At 40.2% G+C, this 20,412-nt stretch overlaps 1 protein-coding gene across 1 annotated transcript in view; it reads right to left on the reverse strand.

Moving 5' to 3' along the window:
• Window positions 1–4,454: 4,454 nt before the first annotated feature.
• The window catches only part of RABGEF1 (RAB guanine nucleotide exchange factor (GEF) 1), a 44,538-nt gene continuing 28,580 nt past the window's right edge, over window positions 4,455–20,412 (reverse strand). The window contains exons 5-9 of the mRNA XM_012729064.1: window positions 19,039–19,120; window positions 17,495–17,627; window positions 16,201–16,292; window positions 10,968–11,224; window positions 4,455–8,302 (exon numbers count right to left, since the gene is read on the reverse strand). Coding sequence (XP_012584518.1) covers window positions 7,904–8,302; window positions 10,968–11,224; window positions 16,201–16,292; window positions 17,495–17,627; window positions 19,039–19,120 — 963 coding nt within the window. The 3' untranslated portion in view covers window positions 4,455–7,903. The remainder of the gene's footprint in view (window positions 8,303–10,967; window positions 11,225–16,200; window positions 16,293–17,494; window positions 17,628–19,038; window positions 19,121–20,412) is intronic.

Below are 20,412 nucleotides of genomic sequence, written 5' to 3' on the forward strand. Positions count from 1 at the left end.
TTCCAGTCACCTTGGAAAATATGAAATTCAGTGTGTGCCAGGCAGTTGTCTAGCCTCCTGGCTTCTATGGTAAGTGTCTGGTCCTCCAGGGTCACAGGGCAAACCACAGGGAGGATCCTTTCTGCTCTAACATACTACCTGTGTCCATGCTAACATTTTCTTTTTTTTTTTTTCAAGTTTTATTTATTTATGCATACAAGAACTGGGGTACAGGCCAGAGGTGCAGGGGTTGAAAGGATTCACCAGACTGGGTAGCTGAACAGGCAGCTGTACTGAAATACACTGCTGAGGGAAGCAGCTGCGAGACAGGAGAGGTCTGCTGCGCCATGTGGGTAGCTTCCTGGCAGAGGACTGAACTCGTGCTGCAGTGGCTACAATTAGCTGAGACTTAACCCTTTGCACCACCAGGGAGGCTCTTTGCTGATATGAAAAGTACATTGGAGATGGCAGACAGATGAGATGATTTCCATCGGTCTTTGACTAATTAATTTTACCTTCTAATAATAATTACCTCCTCTCACAACAGGAGAAAGGCTTGGTAGAGAGAGAGTTTTCTGCCTTGATAGAAGAAAAGACTGTGGTGTCTTCAATGACCCCAGGTCGGCAGGGGACATGAGGACAGCAGCCTGACAGGCACACTGCTAGAGCCAGAGGAGCAAGCAATATGGCCTATATGCTCTTTTTTTTTTTTTTTTAAGATTTATTTATTTTATTCATACAGAACTGGGGTACAGGCCAGAGATGCGGAGGGTGAGAGGCTTCACCAGATACAGAGTGGGGTACAGAACAGGCAGATCGACGAAGTACACTGCTGAGGGGAGCAGCAGGCGGGTCAGGAGAGGTCTGCCGCACCATGTGGTCTCCTCCAGGGCAGGCGGGAATCGAACTCATGCGGAAGTGGCTTAAGCTTCTCAGTGCTGTGCTTTAACCCGCTGCGCCACCAGGGAGGGCCTATATGCTCTTTTTAATCTTGGTTTTGTGCCTCCGTCATCACACACTCCCTCAAGGGCCTGTGGCAAGGCTTCGGTTGTTTTGCCCAGCTTGGTATATTCTTGGGGTTGAGTCAAGTTCAAAAGGTAATTTTCCCAAAGCATTTAAAGACATTCTGTCAGTCCCAGAAACCCAGGAAATTTAAGGCGACAGGGTTGAGGTACAGGGTTGTTTTTTTTTTTTTAATTTGTTTGTTTTGTTTGTTTGTTTTTAGTCTATCAAAGTTAGGTTCAGCTGTGTTTACCTGACAAGTATCCTCAGAAATGCAAACTAAATTTGTCCCATGGAAAAACAAGATAAGAATTTTGTCCTGTGGAAAAACAAGATGAGAATTCTAAATAACAGAATGACACAAATATGCTTTGATTTCAGGGGTAAAAACCCTGTGACACATGGTGGGAGAGGGCCCCGGTTATGACAGCCCTGAGGACCCAGCAGGACCTGGTTGTGGGAGCTAGTTCAAGGACGGAGGGGGCTGTCCCTTCAGGTCCCGGCTGATGCTCACTTTTGCTCTTTCATCCTGTGTCCATTTTTCTTCATCTCTGATCATTCAGAACCTTTGGATCTAGGGTAAAACTAGAGGGCTCTACTCAGCACCTCGGAGATGAGTGTGGCCAGTGATAAAATGATCTGAGAACATTCAAAGTTGCACAAAGGGGTGATGGAAAATGGGAGGGCGACATCACATTTTTTGGTTATGAGACACACAGCAGACATTCTAAACAGATGAGTCACCCAAACCCAAACAGGAAAAGGAGTGAACTATCAACACTAATGCTCCCTTGTAAGGGAGGTCAGGAAGGTACCGCTGTACCAGGAGAGAATATGGAGTTCGGTGGCATCATCTGGTGCTATTTCCAGAACAATCCTCAGTGTCTGAGCACGTATGGCTTTTGGAGACACCACTGAGATGATCAGCTGAAAACAGGGAATTCTGTAGGCTCCAAAGAGGCGTTTAAAGTTTGAAAAGTAAATGACACAATAAAGCCGTCCTGGAGTACACAGACCAGAGACAAGGCCGGGAGAGGGTGCTGTATACACAGGGACGTTTCCAGAGAGTTACAGCCTAACACCACCATAGGCTCACCTTGCCCTCTCCCGTGTTCTCAGAAAGGAAGGAGCTGCCAGTCCTCACAGGAGCTGCACCAGGTCCCGACTGACGAAACCCAGAGAGTGGAGCCGCTTGTCTCACTGGCACAGGTCCTGCAGATGGAAAACAAACCTTCCCCGCTCTCTTACACTGTCTTCTACTCTTTTCCACACTCGAGCCCCTTACTGGAAGCAGAGGGCTCCCCACAATCCTCATTGGTCCCCAAGGACATGGAGACTTGTCCCCAACCCTTGAGGAGGACTGCCTTTCACCCTGAAGTGTAACTTGCAGGTATTACAAGGGCCCAAAGAACCCCCTTTGTGGGAACCTGCATCTGCCAACACAGGTAACCTGAGCAAAGGAGTCAGGCTCACTCAGTCCTTAAGACATATGACCATGAAATAACAGAGACAAGGCCCGTGCCCATGAGGGATGGGAACTAGCTAAATCCATTGAATGGAAGATGGGATGGCAGGGGCAGGATGGGAAATGAGGGTTCCCAACCACCCAGCATAAAGCTACAGTTGAGTGTGATCTCCTTAGACATGGTAACTGGAATCACAATAGTGCTGCGTGCACTTCAAAATAGTTTAGTGAAGTGTTCTTACCACAGTAAAGTTTAAAAACATAAATAAATGAAGAACAGGGCTCTTGAACTAGGTTGCTGGTCTGAATCCTGAGCCTGGCAGCTTCCTCTTCATGCCCAAGGACAACAGTCACCAGAGAGGAGTAAATGTGTTGTTCTTCCTTCCGCATAATACAGAAGGGCCTGGCACCTATGAACCCCTGAGTAATCGATGTCATTGGCTTTTATTCCTGCTCAGATAGATGTTAGAGATACTAAAAAGGAACATTTAAGGAACATGTACCATTAGCTGGTTTCAATACATGGAAGTTACTGGGATGATTCCCCTGGGCAGTTAAACATGTGCTTGATACCTTGTCACTTGGTTGTACTGATACTTAATCGAGTCTTGAACTATTTAACTTTTCATATTCCTACTGGATTGCAAACAAGTTGAAGGCAAAGTCCAAAACAGGTGTCTTTGTGAGTTCCTCCTTCTGCAGTCTGTAGTCTGGGTTGAACTTATAGTTAGGGCATAGAATGAACAAATTTTAAAAGGAAGAACTTCCAGACCACTTAGGCCAGCTCTGCACTTGTGTGTTTAGCTACACACACACACACACACACACACACACACAGTGAAAATGTGATGAAATACACATGCACCGCTTTCAGAATGAGTAGCATTGTTTACAAAGTGATTAAATTTCCACCTAAAATAGCGATCCTGTCCAATCCTCTGCCTTTTCAAATCGGGAAAAAGTGACTAGACACCTCTGCCACTCAGGCTTTCTAGCACCCCACAGAAGGTGCCACGAGAGATAGGGTTAAGTAGCGTTTAGGAGACATACCTCCATGTTTAAAAATCCATCCCAAGTGCAAGAAACTAACTTCTTTCAGCTTCCTTGACATTTAAGCATGTGGTCCAGTTTTCTCTGACAATGAAATTATTCAATGGATATGTTGTTTTATAAAGGGGGCTTAAATGAGCCAGACTCTTACCCTTACAACTTTCCCAGGAGTCAGGGTTCAGAATCTTCCAGAGAATGATTCCACCGCTAGAGGTGGCATTCTGTATTGGCAACCACACAGAGGTTGCCTGGGATACCCTGTTCACAGGCAGCTGTCACTTTTACAAACTGCTCCCTTAAGAATACAGGATATTGTAGTTTCCTGTTGTACAGTGGCTTAGATAGCTTTTTGTCTTTATAATCTCAGAATATGTCTTCCAATTTTCTAATTATCAATCATGGTATTGTATAAAGTTAGGAAAATTAAGGAAATATTAAAAAAAAAAAACACTTGTCATTCCAAATCCAACAGTAACTTCTGATTAAGATTTTATTGTAAGCCAGGATGTCAAAACATCCCTATTGCCCCCCTGAATAGATGACTGAAACAAAAAACTGAGGTATATATAATGGAATATTACTCAATGATCGAGAAAGAAAATCAAGCCATTTGTGGCAACATGGATGGAAGGAATTATGCTATCCAAAATAAGTCAGGAGGAAAAAGAACAATACCAAGTGACCTCATGTAGGTATGGAATATAGAGAAACCAAACAAAAGGTCAAGAAAAAGTCAAAACTAGCAAGCTGAGCATAAATCTGTGTTCATATAGCACAGGACGGATATAGAGGAGGTCAAAACAGGAGGGAGGAACACAGGGAATATGGTGATGGTTCCTGGGTCATACGGTGCTGGGAGAACTGTGGGGACTACAATGATGTAAGAAAAAAATTGATGTATAAAGATTTTATTGCAGTTGTTTTCCCTTGAACATTACATGGGAGTTTAAAACAAACTTGGTCCAAAAAAAGTTGCACTTTCAAGAACCTAAAATAAATAAATAAAATTTGGAACTAGTTTTCTCCTAATTATTCCTTTAACACACCCCTCTACAATTTAAACAATGAAAATTGTCACCTCTGTAGTTGCTGTTTTTTATATATACATTTTTGTTTACAATTACTTCTTAGCCTAGCTTTCTAGAAATAGGATTACTCTGCCACAAAGTGAAGAGACTTATAAGGTTCTTGACATATACTGATTTGCTCCCTGAAATATTAAAATTTGTGCTTCAATCAGTGAGGTGTATTTCTCTGGACATTCAGTCTTAAAATGTTGTATCATCTTTGCCAATTTGACTAGAGAAGTTATTGTTATTTGTATTTCTTTTAATTTCTTAATGAAGTAGAAAGCTTCATCTCAACCATTTGTAAGTCTAAATGGTGAATTGTTCTTATTCTCTGTGCATCTTAAATGCTTGAAAATTTTTAAATTTGAAACTACTTAAAATTTTAAGTACATGAATATCTTATTGGTGAAAGTGGGCATCCTGTGTCTTGTTCCTGATCTCAGGATGTTTCAGTCTTTCACCACTGAGTATGATTTTAGCCTTTTATTATGTTGTGGAGATTTCTATTCCTACTTTATTGTGAAAGTGTTCAGTCTTATAAAATGTTTTTCATGTGAATTTCAAAAGTCCTTGTTTCCAGGTGACTTATCTTTGTTGCTATTGTGAATCAGCTAGGTGTGGCATTCGGAAGTAACTTTATATGGTCAATTTTAGCATTTCATGTCACCATTTTGGTGAACTAACTCAGTCTCAGTAATCAATTCCTTGTTTTCCATATAGAAGAATCACCTCCAAGTAACAGCTGACACTTGGGCACTTACCATTGTCAGGGACTGTTCTAAGTCATTTAGTCCTGAAGGGAGTACTATTATGGCTCGTACACAGATGAGGTAGTCAAACATGAGTCATGCCCCTGCCTGAAGAGCAAATATGTGAGTCAAAATTCCAAACCAATTCAAGCCTTCTCGCTCCAGTGTTCATTACTCAACCACCAGACTATCTACTGGCTTTGTATTGCTTAGATTAACTCTTCCAGCCCTTGCCTTTATTTATTTCTATTTGAAGAGGAAAGATGGATAAAACTTTCAGACCAATTCTAACTATAGTGATAGCAAACATTCTTCTCTTGTTAATTTTAACTGCAATATCTAATTTTTCATGTCTGAATATGACTATGGTTGAAAAAGGAAAATTGTGTAGTGTATGGATATTAATAATATATATTTCCCTAAAATGAAGAACCAATAATCTATTAGAAAAGGGAAGGGTTGTGAAACTTTATTGATAAGGACTTTAATTCCAAAGGTTTACTCCAATCCTTTTTATAGAACATAAATATCAACATTGTCTTGTTGAGAAAACAGAAATTCTGGCCATAGTACTGAAGTTGATGTAAGAGTAATACTAGCCTCTAATTAAGGCAAGAATCCATATCTGAAGAATTTGACCAATATGATATATATGTATATGTTTGTACATATATATATAATCAGTTCAATAACTTACTTTAAACAAAGAATCAAGAGGGCAGCTCTTGTGGGAGGCTGATCTGCACATTTTATTTAACAAACATAATGAACAATGACTAAAAGAATTGTATATTCCCAGGAGAATTAAGAGTAACTGGATTAGCACCTAGAAAGTACATAGAAAATAAAATGGGTAAGGTTTCTACTAAAATTACCTGGTCCAGGTTTCCAAGAGCAGGTTCTAAGACATTTGATAGTACCTTATTACATTCCACGTGACATTGGTGGCCAACTGATTCCATGAACTGCTGCATGTCTTCATTGCTTTATGACAATAGATGTGTTAACTTGATGGCTTTTATATGTAAATTGAGTAAAGGATGAAAAGTATTATACTCACCCTAGTTTTACTGAAAAATCACTGTACTACAAATCTGCAGTATAAATCTGTAGTATAGGAAGATAACTGGGAAAACAGGCAAATCTTTTCTAACTGCTAGTGTTGTGTGAATTTGTTCAAGAATGTGGTCCTGGGAATTACAATTTCACAAGTATATTGATAATCTGTACGAATTACTGAGAGGAAGGAGTATTTAGGTTATGAAAGGTTCTGTGAAGATTAGAAAAGTTTCCACATTGCTGGTGGCTTTACAGCCTCAGTGAAAGAATACCAGTTAACATTATACTGTGCTTTTAATGCAATATTCTTTGGTTTGCATCATATTAACCACCAGGAGGGTAACTCCCTTGCTTATGAAATAGGTCAGTAGTGGTTCTGAAGTGGGGGTGATTTTGCCCCTAAGAGACATGTGGCAATGTCTGGAGGTGATGTCTTTCACAATCGTGGCAGGGTGGGGTAGTGGTGGTTTCTGATAGTTGCCAGCGGGTACCAAGGGTAGGGGTGCTGCTGAGTAGCCTACAAAGTACAAAGCACCCCTGCCACAATATTCCTCAGGCCCTAAGTGTCAACAGTACTGAGGTTGCAACAATATGAATTTGAGTATCTATACAGCCAAAGTATGCTACAGAGGCAGAAAGACACCCTGCTCTCTATCCCTGAGGGATTCGCATCAGCTCTCACCAACAGTCCTGTTCCTTTCTCTTTTGACCCAGACCTTGGTCTGTTCCTTCCATCAACAAGCTCTCTAAATATTTGCTGAATGAATGAAGGAGAGAGGTAACATGAGGCATGATTCAGAGCTTTCAGTTGACTATAATGAACTGCATCTTTATGTGACCTAATAGTTACTTTGAACCTCAGTGGTGTCACAGTCTGACTAGACAGGATCTCAAAGTTAGCAATAACATTTTGTTAACGATTGAAACAACACTTCTAGATTCATTTTAGCGGGGCAAAACAAATAAAACGGTGTTAATGGCAAACAGTCAATATACTTCATTCCAAACTAAAAAATTAACACATTAAATGCCATGCACAGCAGACACCTTTTTTTTTTACATATTTACAATATTACATATTTACTTATCAATATATCTTCTATCTTTACAATTTATAAAATTATTTCAAACTGTAGAATAGTGGTACCATTGAATTCCCTTAAACATAGACTTTGTAGCATTCACTTGTTTTAATCCTTTAACACGTAATTATTATTGACCCAAACCCAATTAAAGTGAGTGCCACAGAGGAAGCACATGGAAAACCATGGAGAAAAAATAGATTTAGACAAAATCTTCACATATACCTTAAATGAATCTATTTCATTAACTCAAATAAATAGTATTTTATTAATCACTAAACTTCCCTTGCCAGGAAAAACAAACAAAACAGTCCCCACAAACTGTACCTTTAAAAATGCTCTGACATTTATAAGCAATTAAGTTATAGTCTAGATCCCAATCAGTGGGCTGTAGTACGGACTAGCCACAATTCAGGTTCAAATAAATACTATGTATGTAAGTTTTTATCATCCTGCATAAACTTGAGGTTGCAATGGTGGAGGAAGTTTATCGTTTTCAACATTTTCAGAGTCAATAGCTGCTAAAGACTGATTTGGGGGCTTAATTTCAAGTGGGTATTTCTCAACAATGTCTTGAACCTCTTTTGCAATTCCATCAGTCCAATCTATCAGATCTTTTTCAAGTTTTTTGGCTTCACTCATGATTCTTTCCTGTCTCTCATTCAACTGGGACAGGAGATCCAAGTTCTTATACATTTGCTTAACACCTACGCAGGCATCAGGAGACCAATTCTCAGATTCTTGCTTCCTGGGAGAAGTCTGGCCAGACATATAGCGATCAAAATCTTCCTGACTTAAATTCAGTGACTGAGCATCTAATTTCTCAATGAAAGCCACAGCACAGCACTACAAAAGAAGAGAATGTTATTAGTCATAGTCATATGAAATTATATCCTTATTATGAGAATTTTAAATAACGAAGCAAAAGTAGATAAAATAGCTTGATGAACTCCATGTAATTTAACTTCAAAAATTCTAACTCACTGTCAATCATGTTTTTTAATACTCCATTTGAAATAGTAACATTTCTTCCTTAAAAAAAAAAAGGGGGGTCGGCCCTCCCTGGTGGCGCAGCGGGTTAAAGCACAGCACTGAGAATCTAAAGCCGCTTCCACATGAGTTCTATTCCCGCCTGCCCTGGAGGTGACCACATGGCGTGGTAGACCTCTCCTGACCCGCCCGCTGCTCCCCTCAGCAGTGTACTTCGTTGATCTGCCTGTTCTGCTCCCCACTCTGTCTCTGGTGAACTCTCTCACCCTCCGCATCTCTGGCCTGTACCCCAGTTCTGTATGAATAAATAAATAAATCTTTAAAAAAAAAAAAAAGGGGGGTCTCCTTGGTGGCACAGGGGTTAAAGTCTCAGTGCTATCAAGCTGTTACCAGCCACTTGCAAGAATTCAATCCCTGGCCAGGGAGCTGACCCACATGGCATAGCAGACCTCTCCTATCTCACCCGCTCCCTTCAGCAGTGAATCTGCCTGCCTATTCTGCTCCCCACTCTGTCTCTGGTGAATCCTCTTACTCCTGCACTTCTGGTCTGTACTTCAGTTCTTGTATGCATAAAAATAAATAAATCTTAGGGAAAAAAAAAGGTTCTGTATAGAGAAAGAACACCTCACTGAATGGAAGAAAAGATTTATACATCATATATATGACAAGGAGCTGATATGCAAGATCTAAAAAGAACCCACACAACCCAATAAAAATAAAATAACCGAAATTAAAAAAAAAAGAAAGAAGGCAGAAAAGCTATACAGACACTTGCAGATGGCTAACAGGTATATGAAAAAAATGCTCATTATCATTTGTCAAATGCAAATCAAAACTACACTAAGCCAGCAGCACCTCATGCATGACCAGAAACGACAAATGTTGGCAAGGAAGTGGGGGGAAGGGGCGGGGGGGAGGAGGAGCCCTTGTAAAAGTATAGATGGGAATTTAGACTGATCCAATCCCTATGTACAGAGATTTCTCAAAATATTAAAAATAGATCTACCATATGATCCAGCAATTCCACTTCTACCTACCTGAAGGATACAAAAGCACAAACTGGAAGGCATATATGTATTCCCAGTTCATTGCAGCACTACTTACAAGTGCCAAGCTATGAACCAACCTAAGTACCCAAATAGGAAGATGTGTTCCATAGACACCATGGGATACCACTCAGCTATCAAAAAACACTCTTGCCTTTTGTTATAACATAGATGGAACTGGAGGCGATTGTGCTAAGCAAAAAAAAGCCAGAAGGAGAAAAACAAATACTGGATGGTGTCACAAATATGTAGGATACAGAGAAACAAAACAAAGGTCAGACAAAACCAAATCAATAACCATCCCAAAAAATCTGACTGTAGAACTAAGAGCAGCAGCGAGGGCACAATGGACTGGGTGGAGGGCTCTTCCTGCTGTGGTGTCTGCTGTGCTCCTACACCTCTAAATCATATACGAAGTTGTAAACCAATGTTACCTCAATAGGAAAAAAAAAAAGTCCACAAAATGCAGCAGCATTTCTAAGTCTCTCTGAAACAGCCTAGGTAAAAGAAACTGCAAGCCAGTACCCACTCTTTTTGGTGGGGGCCTGTACCACCTCCATATGTTGGCAACTATGGTGACAGTAAGCTAAGGGTGATGGCATAACAGGGGATGATCTGGGGCTTGGGAGACCTGAAGCTTACATGCTTTTGGGAACCCTTTAAGGGATAAGAAAAATAGTAAGTTCAAAATTATGTACAAAAGTGAATATAGAGTTAGGTTGTAAAAACAACAAATTTCTGGAGCCCTGGATATCCAACTGTGGGTTCTAATATCTTTTTAGGCAATTTTCCAGAAATACTTCCTCCTGTAGCCCAATTTCCTCTCCCTCCCTAGTAGCCTGTACTACTTTCAGCACAGGAAACATAGCACAAGTGGTGTCCTGAGGCTCAAAGTCATTAACTGACAGTAAATCTAGGCCAAAGCAAACAAGGAGTTTAATGGTTGGTAAAAGGAAGGATTTGACCCTATAACTTAGCTAAACATTAATTTAATACTTTCTTCCTTAGACTCTAACAAACAATTGAAAATCATCACACAGCCTCTAACATTGATTTTTTTCCCCTTAAAATATTTCAATATTTAGTTCTAAGAGATAACATATAAAGAAAACAAAATATAAATCTTAAGCCTTTAAATAAAGGAATCAGAGATTAAGATTTGACTTATTCATGGGTGAAATACTGAGCAATGGCTCTCATAACCAGGGTCCTCAGGAGTGATGGCAAACAAAAGCCAGTGGTGATGGCTCCTCAGTGTGGCTGTCATGTTTCTCGTAAGAGTACCAGAGTCTCATAAGAGTACCAGAAGCTAGGGTCACCTGTGCACTGTGACAGCCAGCGAGCATTCACAGCTGTGCTGACTCCTCAACTCAGGGGCATTAACAAGTCACAGGCCTGTCAGGTCTCTAAGTGATATGTCATACCCTTAAATAACTTGATGGTTCTTTCCTAACACCAAAACCTCAAATACATACCAGATTGGTGAAATAGTAACCATCCTCTCCAGTCATCAATCGGCTTGGATTGCAGAAGCGGGTAATATACTGGATATTGGACTGAAGGCGTGGGGGGTTGCCCTTCAAAACAATGTAGATGAGTGTGGGTAAGAAATCGTCTGCTGATGCTGGCTCATTCTTGGTGATTTTGATGGCATTGAAGATGTGCTTGCTGCACTTAGTGATACAGGCCAACTTATCTCGAGGTACACGCTTAGAATCCATTTCAATGATATCTAAAAAGAAGGAAAGATACTTTCAATGAGAAAATACGTAAAAAAGACATCAGGATAATAATTTTTTATCTATGAAGTTAGAGGTACCCTATGCCGTCGAGAGATGGCACAAATGGTAAATACTGGCTCATACTTACAGAACACACGACAGACAGCAGGAGTCTAAGTTTCAGATTTAGGCTGCATGTTGGTGAACACCAAAAAGTTCTTTCTGTTCTCAGCTCTCATTCTTGAGGTCAGCTCCTTAGGAAAGCCCCCAGGAAACAATTGTAGAAGACAAGTATGTGGGGAACTGAAATACTGGACAGTCCAGAGGGCTGACTTTGAATTTACTAATGCTTTATTTTCCTGGCTATGTGTCTATCATGTGAATTATATAATTTTGGCTGACTTTATGGTTTGTTTTTTTTAATCCTTTAATTCTGGGCTCCAGTTATTATTACTATGTCTGAATTTTTCTTTCTCTAAGTAGAACTTATTACAAAAAAGATTTTGGAGAAAGATTTTTAAATGATTTTTACTAATTTCACATGCTCTCTTTAAATTTTCTAACTTTTACTGTTGATTTTTATTCTCAAACTTTTAACCCGTCTCGTTCATCTTTTTTTTTTTTAATTAAATGAAATTACTTTCTATCTGGGTACATATGTGACTGACTACTACATTGCCAATGTGGACATCCCGGGGCAGAAAAAAAAAGGGAAGAAAAGGAAAAGGAATGAGAATAAAGGCAAGGAGAGGACCCAAAGAGATTTTTCCCAGTCTTCATCCTGTAGCAACTCCCCCTGCCTTACTCCTAACATCCCTGGCCTAGAAGAAATAACTGCTCTTTTCTTGAAACAGCTGTGGACCCTTCACCCCAATGTGCATTTCCATCATCTGTATGGCTTTAAAGTCTAAATTAGGAGCTTGGGAAGGAAAAGTGAAGAAAACAGGAAATTCACTGCTATATCAGTTCTTCTCCTAATGATTTCCTTCCTCAATCTGCCTGTTATTACTTAGTTTTCAGAGTCCTCAAATACAGTTTTGTGTCTTTTGTCCAGTGCTTTTTTACTCATAATCAGTCGCAAGATTAGGGTTGAGTGTAGTTTATCTCAGCAGATATCTAGACTTACCATCAGCAGGGTCTTCTAAAACACAATAAGCTATAACTTTCGGCTTTGGTTTCTCAATCTCAGCACTACTGACATTCTGGGCTGGATCCTGTTTTGTGTAGGAGACTGTTCTATGCACTACAGGATATTTAGCAGCATCTCTGGCCTCTACCACTAAATGCCAATTGTACCCCCATATGAGTGACATAAAAAAATGCCCCTAGATGTCGACAAATGTCTCTGGCCAGGGTAAGGGACAGAGGGGAGGAAGGGGATAAAACGAGCACTTGGCTGAGAACCCCTGCTCCCCACAGAGGTAGCTCCCAAAGCTGAACAGGAATTGTGGAGACAAATGAAAATGGACAATGTTTACCACTGACCACATAGGTCTTCACACCCTCTTTATACCCAAACTCTTCAAGATAAGAGAAACTGATAATGGGATTCTCTGATCCTGTATTTTCTCACGGAAGATACATGCTCATCAAAGATTCCTAAAATCTAACTAAACTTCAAGGCAGGGGTCTTGATTATCCCCTCCCATTTTAATGCAGTTTCTTTCAGTAAAATAGACCCCACATTTGTCCCTTCTCAGGCCAGAAAACAAGTCCCTGACCTAGAAGAACCTGACCTACCTGACATTGCAGAGTTTATCTGACAGCATCTCCCAGCTAGTCCCACTGTTCACCAAACTCAGACACATTTCACACACCACCATCTATCGCCCGCCCTACTCTCACACTGATGGGTCAACTTAACACTCAGGATCAATGGATGCCCCAGTGAATGTGTCCTACATAGCTGAGAGACCAGAAAACCTGGAGCCCCCTTGATTACCAATAACTGGTCATCCTGGAAGGATGAAAGTGGTTTCTCAGATTCAAGGGTGGTGGCTTCTACATTTAGTAGCTTATTCCTAAATAAGACTTTTCCCCTTGAATGTGACTAAAGGTAAATCTTCGGTTTTAGCATGTTTCAAGGGTTTTGAAGATTGTTTGCAGTAATACTATTTCAAAAATATTTACTTTTTTAATTTATAGTCAAGATGTTAAGACTTTTTCTTCCTCTGGCAATCAGAGGCCACTTCTCTCTGTGACTACAGGGGCCCCCTACCTCTTTGGCAGTAATTTGTTTTAACTCCATCCTGCATATACGAGGTCTGGCCTGTATTAATCCCTATGGCAGTCTCCTCAAGCATACTTTCTTCTTTCAGCTTAACAACTTAATTAACATCTTAATTCATTGCATGTCTCCTACAACAGAAACATCATTTTGAAAGTCCCAGATAATTTCCTTTGAACCAAGATGAAATGGTTTGCTTCTTTTCTGATGAATGTTTTTCTCTAGAAAATAGAAAGTGCCTCATTTATTTATAAACAAAACTGACAGTGAAGACTAGCACCACATGAGATATTTAAGACCATTGCTACAGATTGTCCTCTTTGATTATCCTATACTCAGGCTGACACTTTCAGATTAGGAAGAAAATGATCCTGTTAACTTTGGTTCAGAAGAATGTGCACAGAGTATGCCTACTCTTGGATGTGCACAGAATGTGCCTACTCTTGGATTGGAAAATGTGAGGGTTAAGATGGGAAAGAATAAGAAGGCTTCTACTGCTGTGGCTGAAATTCTACTGTTAAATGATCTCTTGAAACTCAATTTCAGAGACACTGAGGTGTTAAGTTTCACTTCTCAAATTCTATTAACAAACTGTTAATGTTTTAAAATCCTCTTAGTTCTATTTTTAAGTAAACAATAGTCTGGCACAGTAGTTTCTAGCTTTACAAGGTCTTTCCTGTGGCTTTCCAGCTGAATTATCAACATAAATTCCTATGAAATCTTATTTTTCTTTACAGATTTATTTATTTGTGCATACAGAACTGAGGTACAGTCCAGAGACTCAGGGGCGGCGAGAGGTTTCACCATAGATAGAGTGGGGAGCAGAAAAAGCAGATTGACGAAGTACACTGCTGAGGGGAGCAGTGGGCGGGTCAAGAGAGGTCTGCCACGCCATGTGGTCACCTCCGGGGCAGGCGGGAATCAAACTCATGCGGAAGTGGCTTTAGTTTCTCAGTGCTGCGCTTTAACCCGCTGTGCAGCACCAGGGAGGGCCACCCTATGAAATCTTTGAAATACGTACCAGTTGGTCTTGAACTTTTTGTAAGAAACTTTCGGAAAAAAGCAAGACCACATACAGGCTTTTGAGATAGTCTCACTATCCATTTCTTATAATGTGTGTGTACCTGAGATAAAGACTAGGGGGTAGAAGTAGGCCTCAGCCCAAAGGAGTCAATTCATGAGACCTATGCAGAAAAGCTTTGAACAACAAAGATGACACTATTTAGCTAGACCAGTAAGACTCTTTCCAGAGCTCACAGAAGGATTTGCAGAGAAAAGTTCATTTAATAACAGGAGTTAAAAGCCATCCCTGGTGGTGCAACAGGTTAAAACACAGCACTGTGGGCCCTCCCTGGTGGCACAGCGGGTTAAAGCACAGCACTGAGAAGCTAAAGCCACTTCAGCATGAGTTCCATCCCCGCCTGCCCCGGAGGTGACCACATGGCGCAGCAGACCTCTCCTGACCCGCCCGCTGCTCCCCTCAGCAGTGTACTTCATCGATCTGCCTGTTCTGCTCCCCACTCTGTCTCTGGTGAAGCCTCTCACCGCCCCTGAGCCTCTGGCCTGTACCCCAGTTCTGTATGCACAAATAAATAAATCTTTTTAAAAAAAATTAAAAAAACAAAAACAAAAAAACCCACAGCACTGTGAAGCTATCAGCAGCTGCTTCAGCACGTCTGATCCCTGCCCAGAGAAGTGACCTATGTGGCACGGCATACCTCTCCTGTATCACCCGCTGCTCCCCTCAGCAGTGTACTCCCTTAGTCAGCCTGCTCTGCTCCCCACTCTGACTCTGGTGAATTCTCTTACCATCTCCCACACCTCTGGTGTGTACCTCAATTCTGTATGCACAAATAAATAAATCTTAAAAAAAGAAAATCAGGAGTTAAAACATACAAAGAGAAGCAGAACCTGAGAAAGTGGAAGAATCATGTAAACATCAGATAACCCAATCCAGAGGGGGGCCTTGGAGCTACTTGTGAGAGTCCTGCCTCCCGTCCAACACCAAGAATATTAAGCAAACTCCTATTTTTTGCTGGAACCTGAGGGAGCCTGCTTAATTGTGGGCCTCCAAAAGTGCTAACCTCATTCCTTCCCAGCAGAACTTCACTGACAATCTTTCAAGAAGCAGGTCTTTCCAACTCTTTTTAATTAAGGAGAAGCTGACCAAGGTCAAATGTCTTCTCCATCACGAGTTTTTTTGTTTTATTTTGTTTTTTAATGTTTGTGTTGTATTTCTACTGAATTATTCTTATGAACAGGAAACAGAAAACCTTGATAGGTCTGGACCTATCAGAATAGAAGAACTGCATCAAGTCAAAACATTTTACTTCCTGATCAAATGAGAGTAATAATTCAAAGCATGTCTCTGATACACAACCAATTAAGAGATGCATTATTATGCTGCCTCACCAATTCCTTTCCTGCTCCAAGATTATTGTGAATATATAAAGTAACTGAGTTTTAAGAAATTTACCCTATCTTTGTCTTTGTTTTAGTTCAGTATCCAAGAAATAAGAAACCTTGGTCATCAAAAAGTGAAGGGGAAAAGTAATTTATGTGCTAATCTAAATGTTCAAATTCATAAAATTAAAACTCTTACAAAACACGTTTGCTACAATCCAATATATCTTTGGCAGTACACATTTTAGAAATACTTTAGATTCTTTTTGATCAATGAACTAAGTATGGATTTATACAGCAAAATACTAACTTCCAAGGAAAAATCCTCAAATATAAAAAGCTCTTGGCTTCACTTACCTGTAATTGCTTTCACCACCATATCAGACACTTCTGGAATTTCTTCATTAACAGGGACACAAAGCATCTGAGGTGTAACCCAGTGCAGGGCTCTACAAAGAGAGAGTCAGTAAGACAGCAGTCACTGTAGTCATTGAATTCGCCATCTCCTTCAGCTGAGGGACAACACAGTGCACCACTGACTAACTGGGCAAATCCAGGTACCCCAAGCACATCACCCTTGCACACATCAAAAAGTACAGCTGATGGGCTGAAGTAATGAGAATTCTTAAATGGGGCTTCTATTTTTTACCATCACAAGAAAAGCAGAAGACAATTTTACCAAATGAAATGAGGTTATACTAAAACTGAAAAGTATTTAACATTTGAGTATAAAGATTTGAAAAGACACTGCTCCCCCCAGTCCTTACTTTCACCCACCTAATGAATGTCTTTTTAAGACTTTGCCCTCAACTTCTGAACCTGTGTAAGAGATCAATCAATAAGCCTAAATGTCCTAGTCTAGACATTCTAACTTCATTCCAGAGATTCCATTACTGACCTTCAGCACTTGTTTCATCAATGCTTTTGCCCTGAATCTTAGTGCAAAGCCCATCTATTTACTTTTGTTTCCTAATGTCTGGCTCCATCTTCCCAGGATCAGTAACTCCTTACCTTAGGCATGATGCCATCACATAAAGATCTACTAATTACCAGTCCCCTTGTCTGAGGACTTCGATTTGGGATTCCTCAGCCTCTCTCCTCTAGAAACGCCTCCTTATGCTCTGCCTTGGACCTTAGATGGCCTGTTTCCTAAGTGTCTCCTTGCCATTGGAATGCAGAGCATGGGGATCACTCTACTGGCTTTCAGAAGTATTATCAACCCTTAAGTTGTGGAATGGCGTGATTAAGGAGAGGTTGAATAATGTGTACCCCTGGTAGGGATGGGGAAATGTAACACCGATTGCCTCGATCATGGTATTCACAATTTCCTTCCTGACAAGATTGTAAAATAAAATGAAAAAATAGTGAAATTTCCTTCTGGTTGGGGACAATTTTGGGTATATGAAACAATCTCAAACATCCAACATGGTTCTTACCTAAAACTGCTTGGAGATAGATGGATAGTCAATATGATGCTGTGAGCCCTTTCCTCCTATACCATATTCCTTTTTTTCTGATACCACACAGAAGCTTAAATGCTAAGGACCACAGGTGCCTTAGCTGTTACTTGCTCAAAAGTGCCCTGTTTCCTACAATGTGTTATTCTCACAGCAGTTAGTAAATATGAGAACAAAACAGAACAATCAACTACCTGATCCTCTTCTGAATAGCAAGATCTTTCTTCTCATCATCAGTAGTTTCCGGACAAAACACGTATTTATAGAGGCGAGTCATGCTGTACTTTTCAATCTGATCCATTATCTTTTCAACTCTTTCTGGAGGCACTGAAATACCCAAATGGATACAAAAGCTCAAAAGAAGGATGGCTATTTTAAATGTACTCACAGTACCTGCTATGCAGCAGATAACAAATTTACTAGAAATACATTAAACACATCCAGAAACAGAAGTATAGCAGTTAAACACTAAAAAAATACTTTAAAAAAATTACCTCAATGAAGGCCTCCCTGGTGGTGCAGGAGTTAAAGTTTCAATACTACCAAGCCATCACCAGCCACTGTAGCCTCAGTTCAATCCCCCCAGCCAGGAAGCTAATTTACACTGCTCCCCTCAGCAGTGTTCCAGTAAATCTGCCTGTTCTGCTCCTCACTCTGACTAGTGAATCCCTCCTCACACCTCTGGCCTACAGTCCAGTTCCTGTATGCATAAATAAAAGAAAGTATTTTTTAAAAATTACCTCAACTTTTGGGACTACCTTTCATAGAATCCCCACTTCTACATTAAGCTCTTTTGCCAGGACTATAATAATTGTATACCCTGCAAACTGGGAAGCTCTCAGTATGGATAAGGCCCTACTACTGGATTAGAAAAGCACCAGGAACTCAGGAGATTGGTGAATGCTGGCATGATTAATCCTGTCATTTTCCTGAGATTTACAATAAAAACTTAGAGAGCTCTCTGAGGTATACATACAGGGTAGATTTCTTTTTTCTTTTTTAAAAAAGATTTATTTATCAATGCATACAGAACTGGGTGCAGGCCAGAGGAGCAGGGGTGGTGAGAGGATTCACCAGAGACAGAATGGGGAGCAGGACAGGGAGATCAACGAAGTACACTGCTGAGGAAAGCAGCAGGCAGGTCAGAAGAGGTCTGCCAGGCCATGTGGGTCACCTCTAGGGCTGGGATCAAGCTTGCACTGAAGCGGCTGTGGCCAGCTTGCAGTGATACGCTTTAACCCATTGCGCCACCAGGGAGGGCCCATACAGGGCAGATTTCTCAGATACATCAATGGAAGTCAAATTCATTAAGACCAACTAAAAACTTACACACTAAAGCAGTGATTGTCAATTTTTTTCTTTTCCCAACCCACTCAAATACATAATGATTAGCAATAACTCACCAAAATGGTAATTTTGTTAGTAATTGCAAAATGGGGGTTTCATTGAAACCTCCCAGGGAGTCTCATCCACTCTACCCCTACATGGAATGAATCTATTAAATACTATTCAATAAATTATCCAATTGCTCTGATTATATAATGTGTGTATGACACACACAGTGGTATTCAAAGGTACTGCTAAGTATAAGATTAACTATTAGAATGTCAGTGGCATGAATGATTATAGAGTAGATTCATAGAGCAGGCCACAGGAAGAGAGTCACTTCTAAAAGACGAACAGTCAGGCCCTGTGCAACTACCAGCAATCTCTCAATGATTAGCCTACAACACAATACCTTTTCCACGAGTCTGCATTCTTTCAGCCACATTCTGGTAAAAATCCTGAGTACACTCGGACTGTTCCTCAATGCTTAATTCCTGAATAAAAAGGACAAAGAAGCTGCTTGGTAGCTGAAGAACAATGATGAGTAAAGTTCAAAAAGTTATGAAGTTTCCAAGACTCACTCTTGGAACTGGGTGCTAACTTCAAAAGTACTTACAAACTATACTACTTCTGCAGGTAAGGAAAACGTACCCATTATTTGCAATAGCCTATAACCCCTTATTTCTTCTTGGATATATTGCATATTTTTATAATATGCACATTTATGTAATTTTATATGTCTAACCTATTTAATCATTTTGATAGTTTATAACACCTCATTATACTTACTGATTTATTTACATACTCTACCATAGTACATTTGGGTTCCTTTCCTTTTTTCACTAGTTTGTATTGCAGTTATAAACAACTGTGTGAAAACTATTTTGGGTTTTTTTTTTGTGATATAGTTCCAAAAGTGACATTTGTGATTTAATAAGCACAAACAACTTTAAATATCTATTACTATATACAATCCTCAGATTGCCTTAGTCAACGTCTAATTGCCATTAGCAATGTCTACGTGCTTCTTTCTCTATGTTCCTACAACATTAGGCTTTATACTTATTACTTGGTTTACTGAATTTATAAGCAACATATATTTTTATTCTACACTTTTATGCAAGCGTATTTAAAATCTATATAAAAGGCAAACACAGTTCAGCACAATAAACAAGAAGGTGAGGCAACAGGCCTCTTCTGTCTTGCCCGCTGCTACACTTAGCAGCAGAGAACACCTTCTCTGTTCTCAAACAAACAAATAAAAGATGAAGAGAAATAGAAAGCAGAGCCTGGAATACAAAAATATATTCCTTGAAGATATAGAAATTAGTGAAGAATCAGCCTATACATTGGTCTCTAAACTTTCTAATAATCTTCACTGATACAAAAACAGTTACATTACTCAAGGTCCAAAATATAAAGCAAATAAATTCTGCAGGGGAAATTCTGACACCCAAATCTGACACCACAGGTTTTCACAAAGATGTCCCTGTAGGACAGCACGAACAAGGCCCACACCAAACTCCCTGGGACTGTTTCTCCTACGCTGCCTTTACAAAGGCCAAAGGCTAATGTTCACATACTGTGAGACAGACAGATCCTGCTGCTCTGACTTAGTTTGGAAAGGATGCCTTGGGATCAGCGGTAGTGACAAAATCATGTCTATCTGCCTTTCTATCTCTCAAGTAGATCCTTCCCTAGTTTGGGCCCAGAGTATATTTCACCTCAAGTTTAGCCACTCTCCTCACCTCTAATCCTTCACTTTTCAATCTATCTTGCACACTAC

The sequence above is a fragment of the Condylura cristata genome, unplaced genomic scaffold (assembly GCF_000260355.1).
Source record: "Condylura cristata isolate star-nosed mole 26May11 unplaced genomic scaffold, ConCri1.0 scaffold00024, whole genome shotgun sequence".
Taxonomy (NCBI): Eukaryota; Metazoa; Chordata; class Mammalia; order Eulipotyphla; family Talpidae; genus Condylura; species Condylura cristata.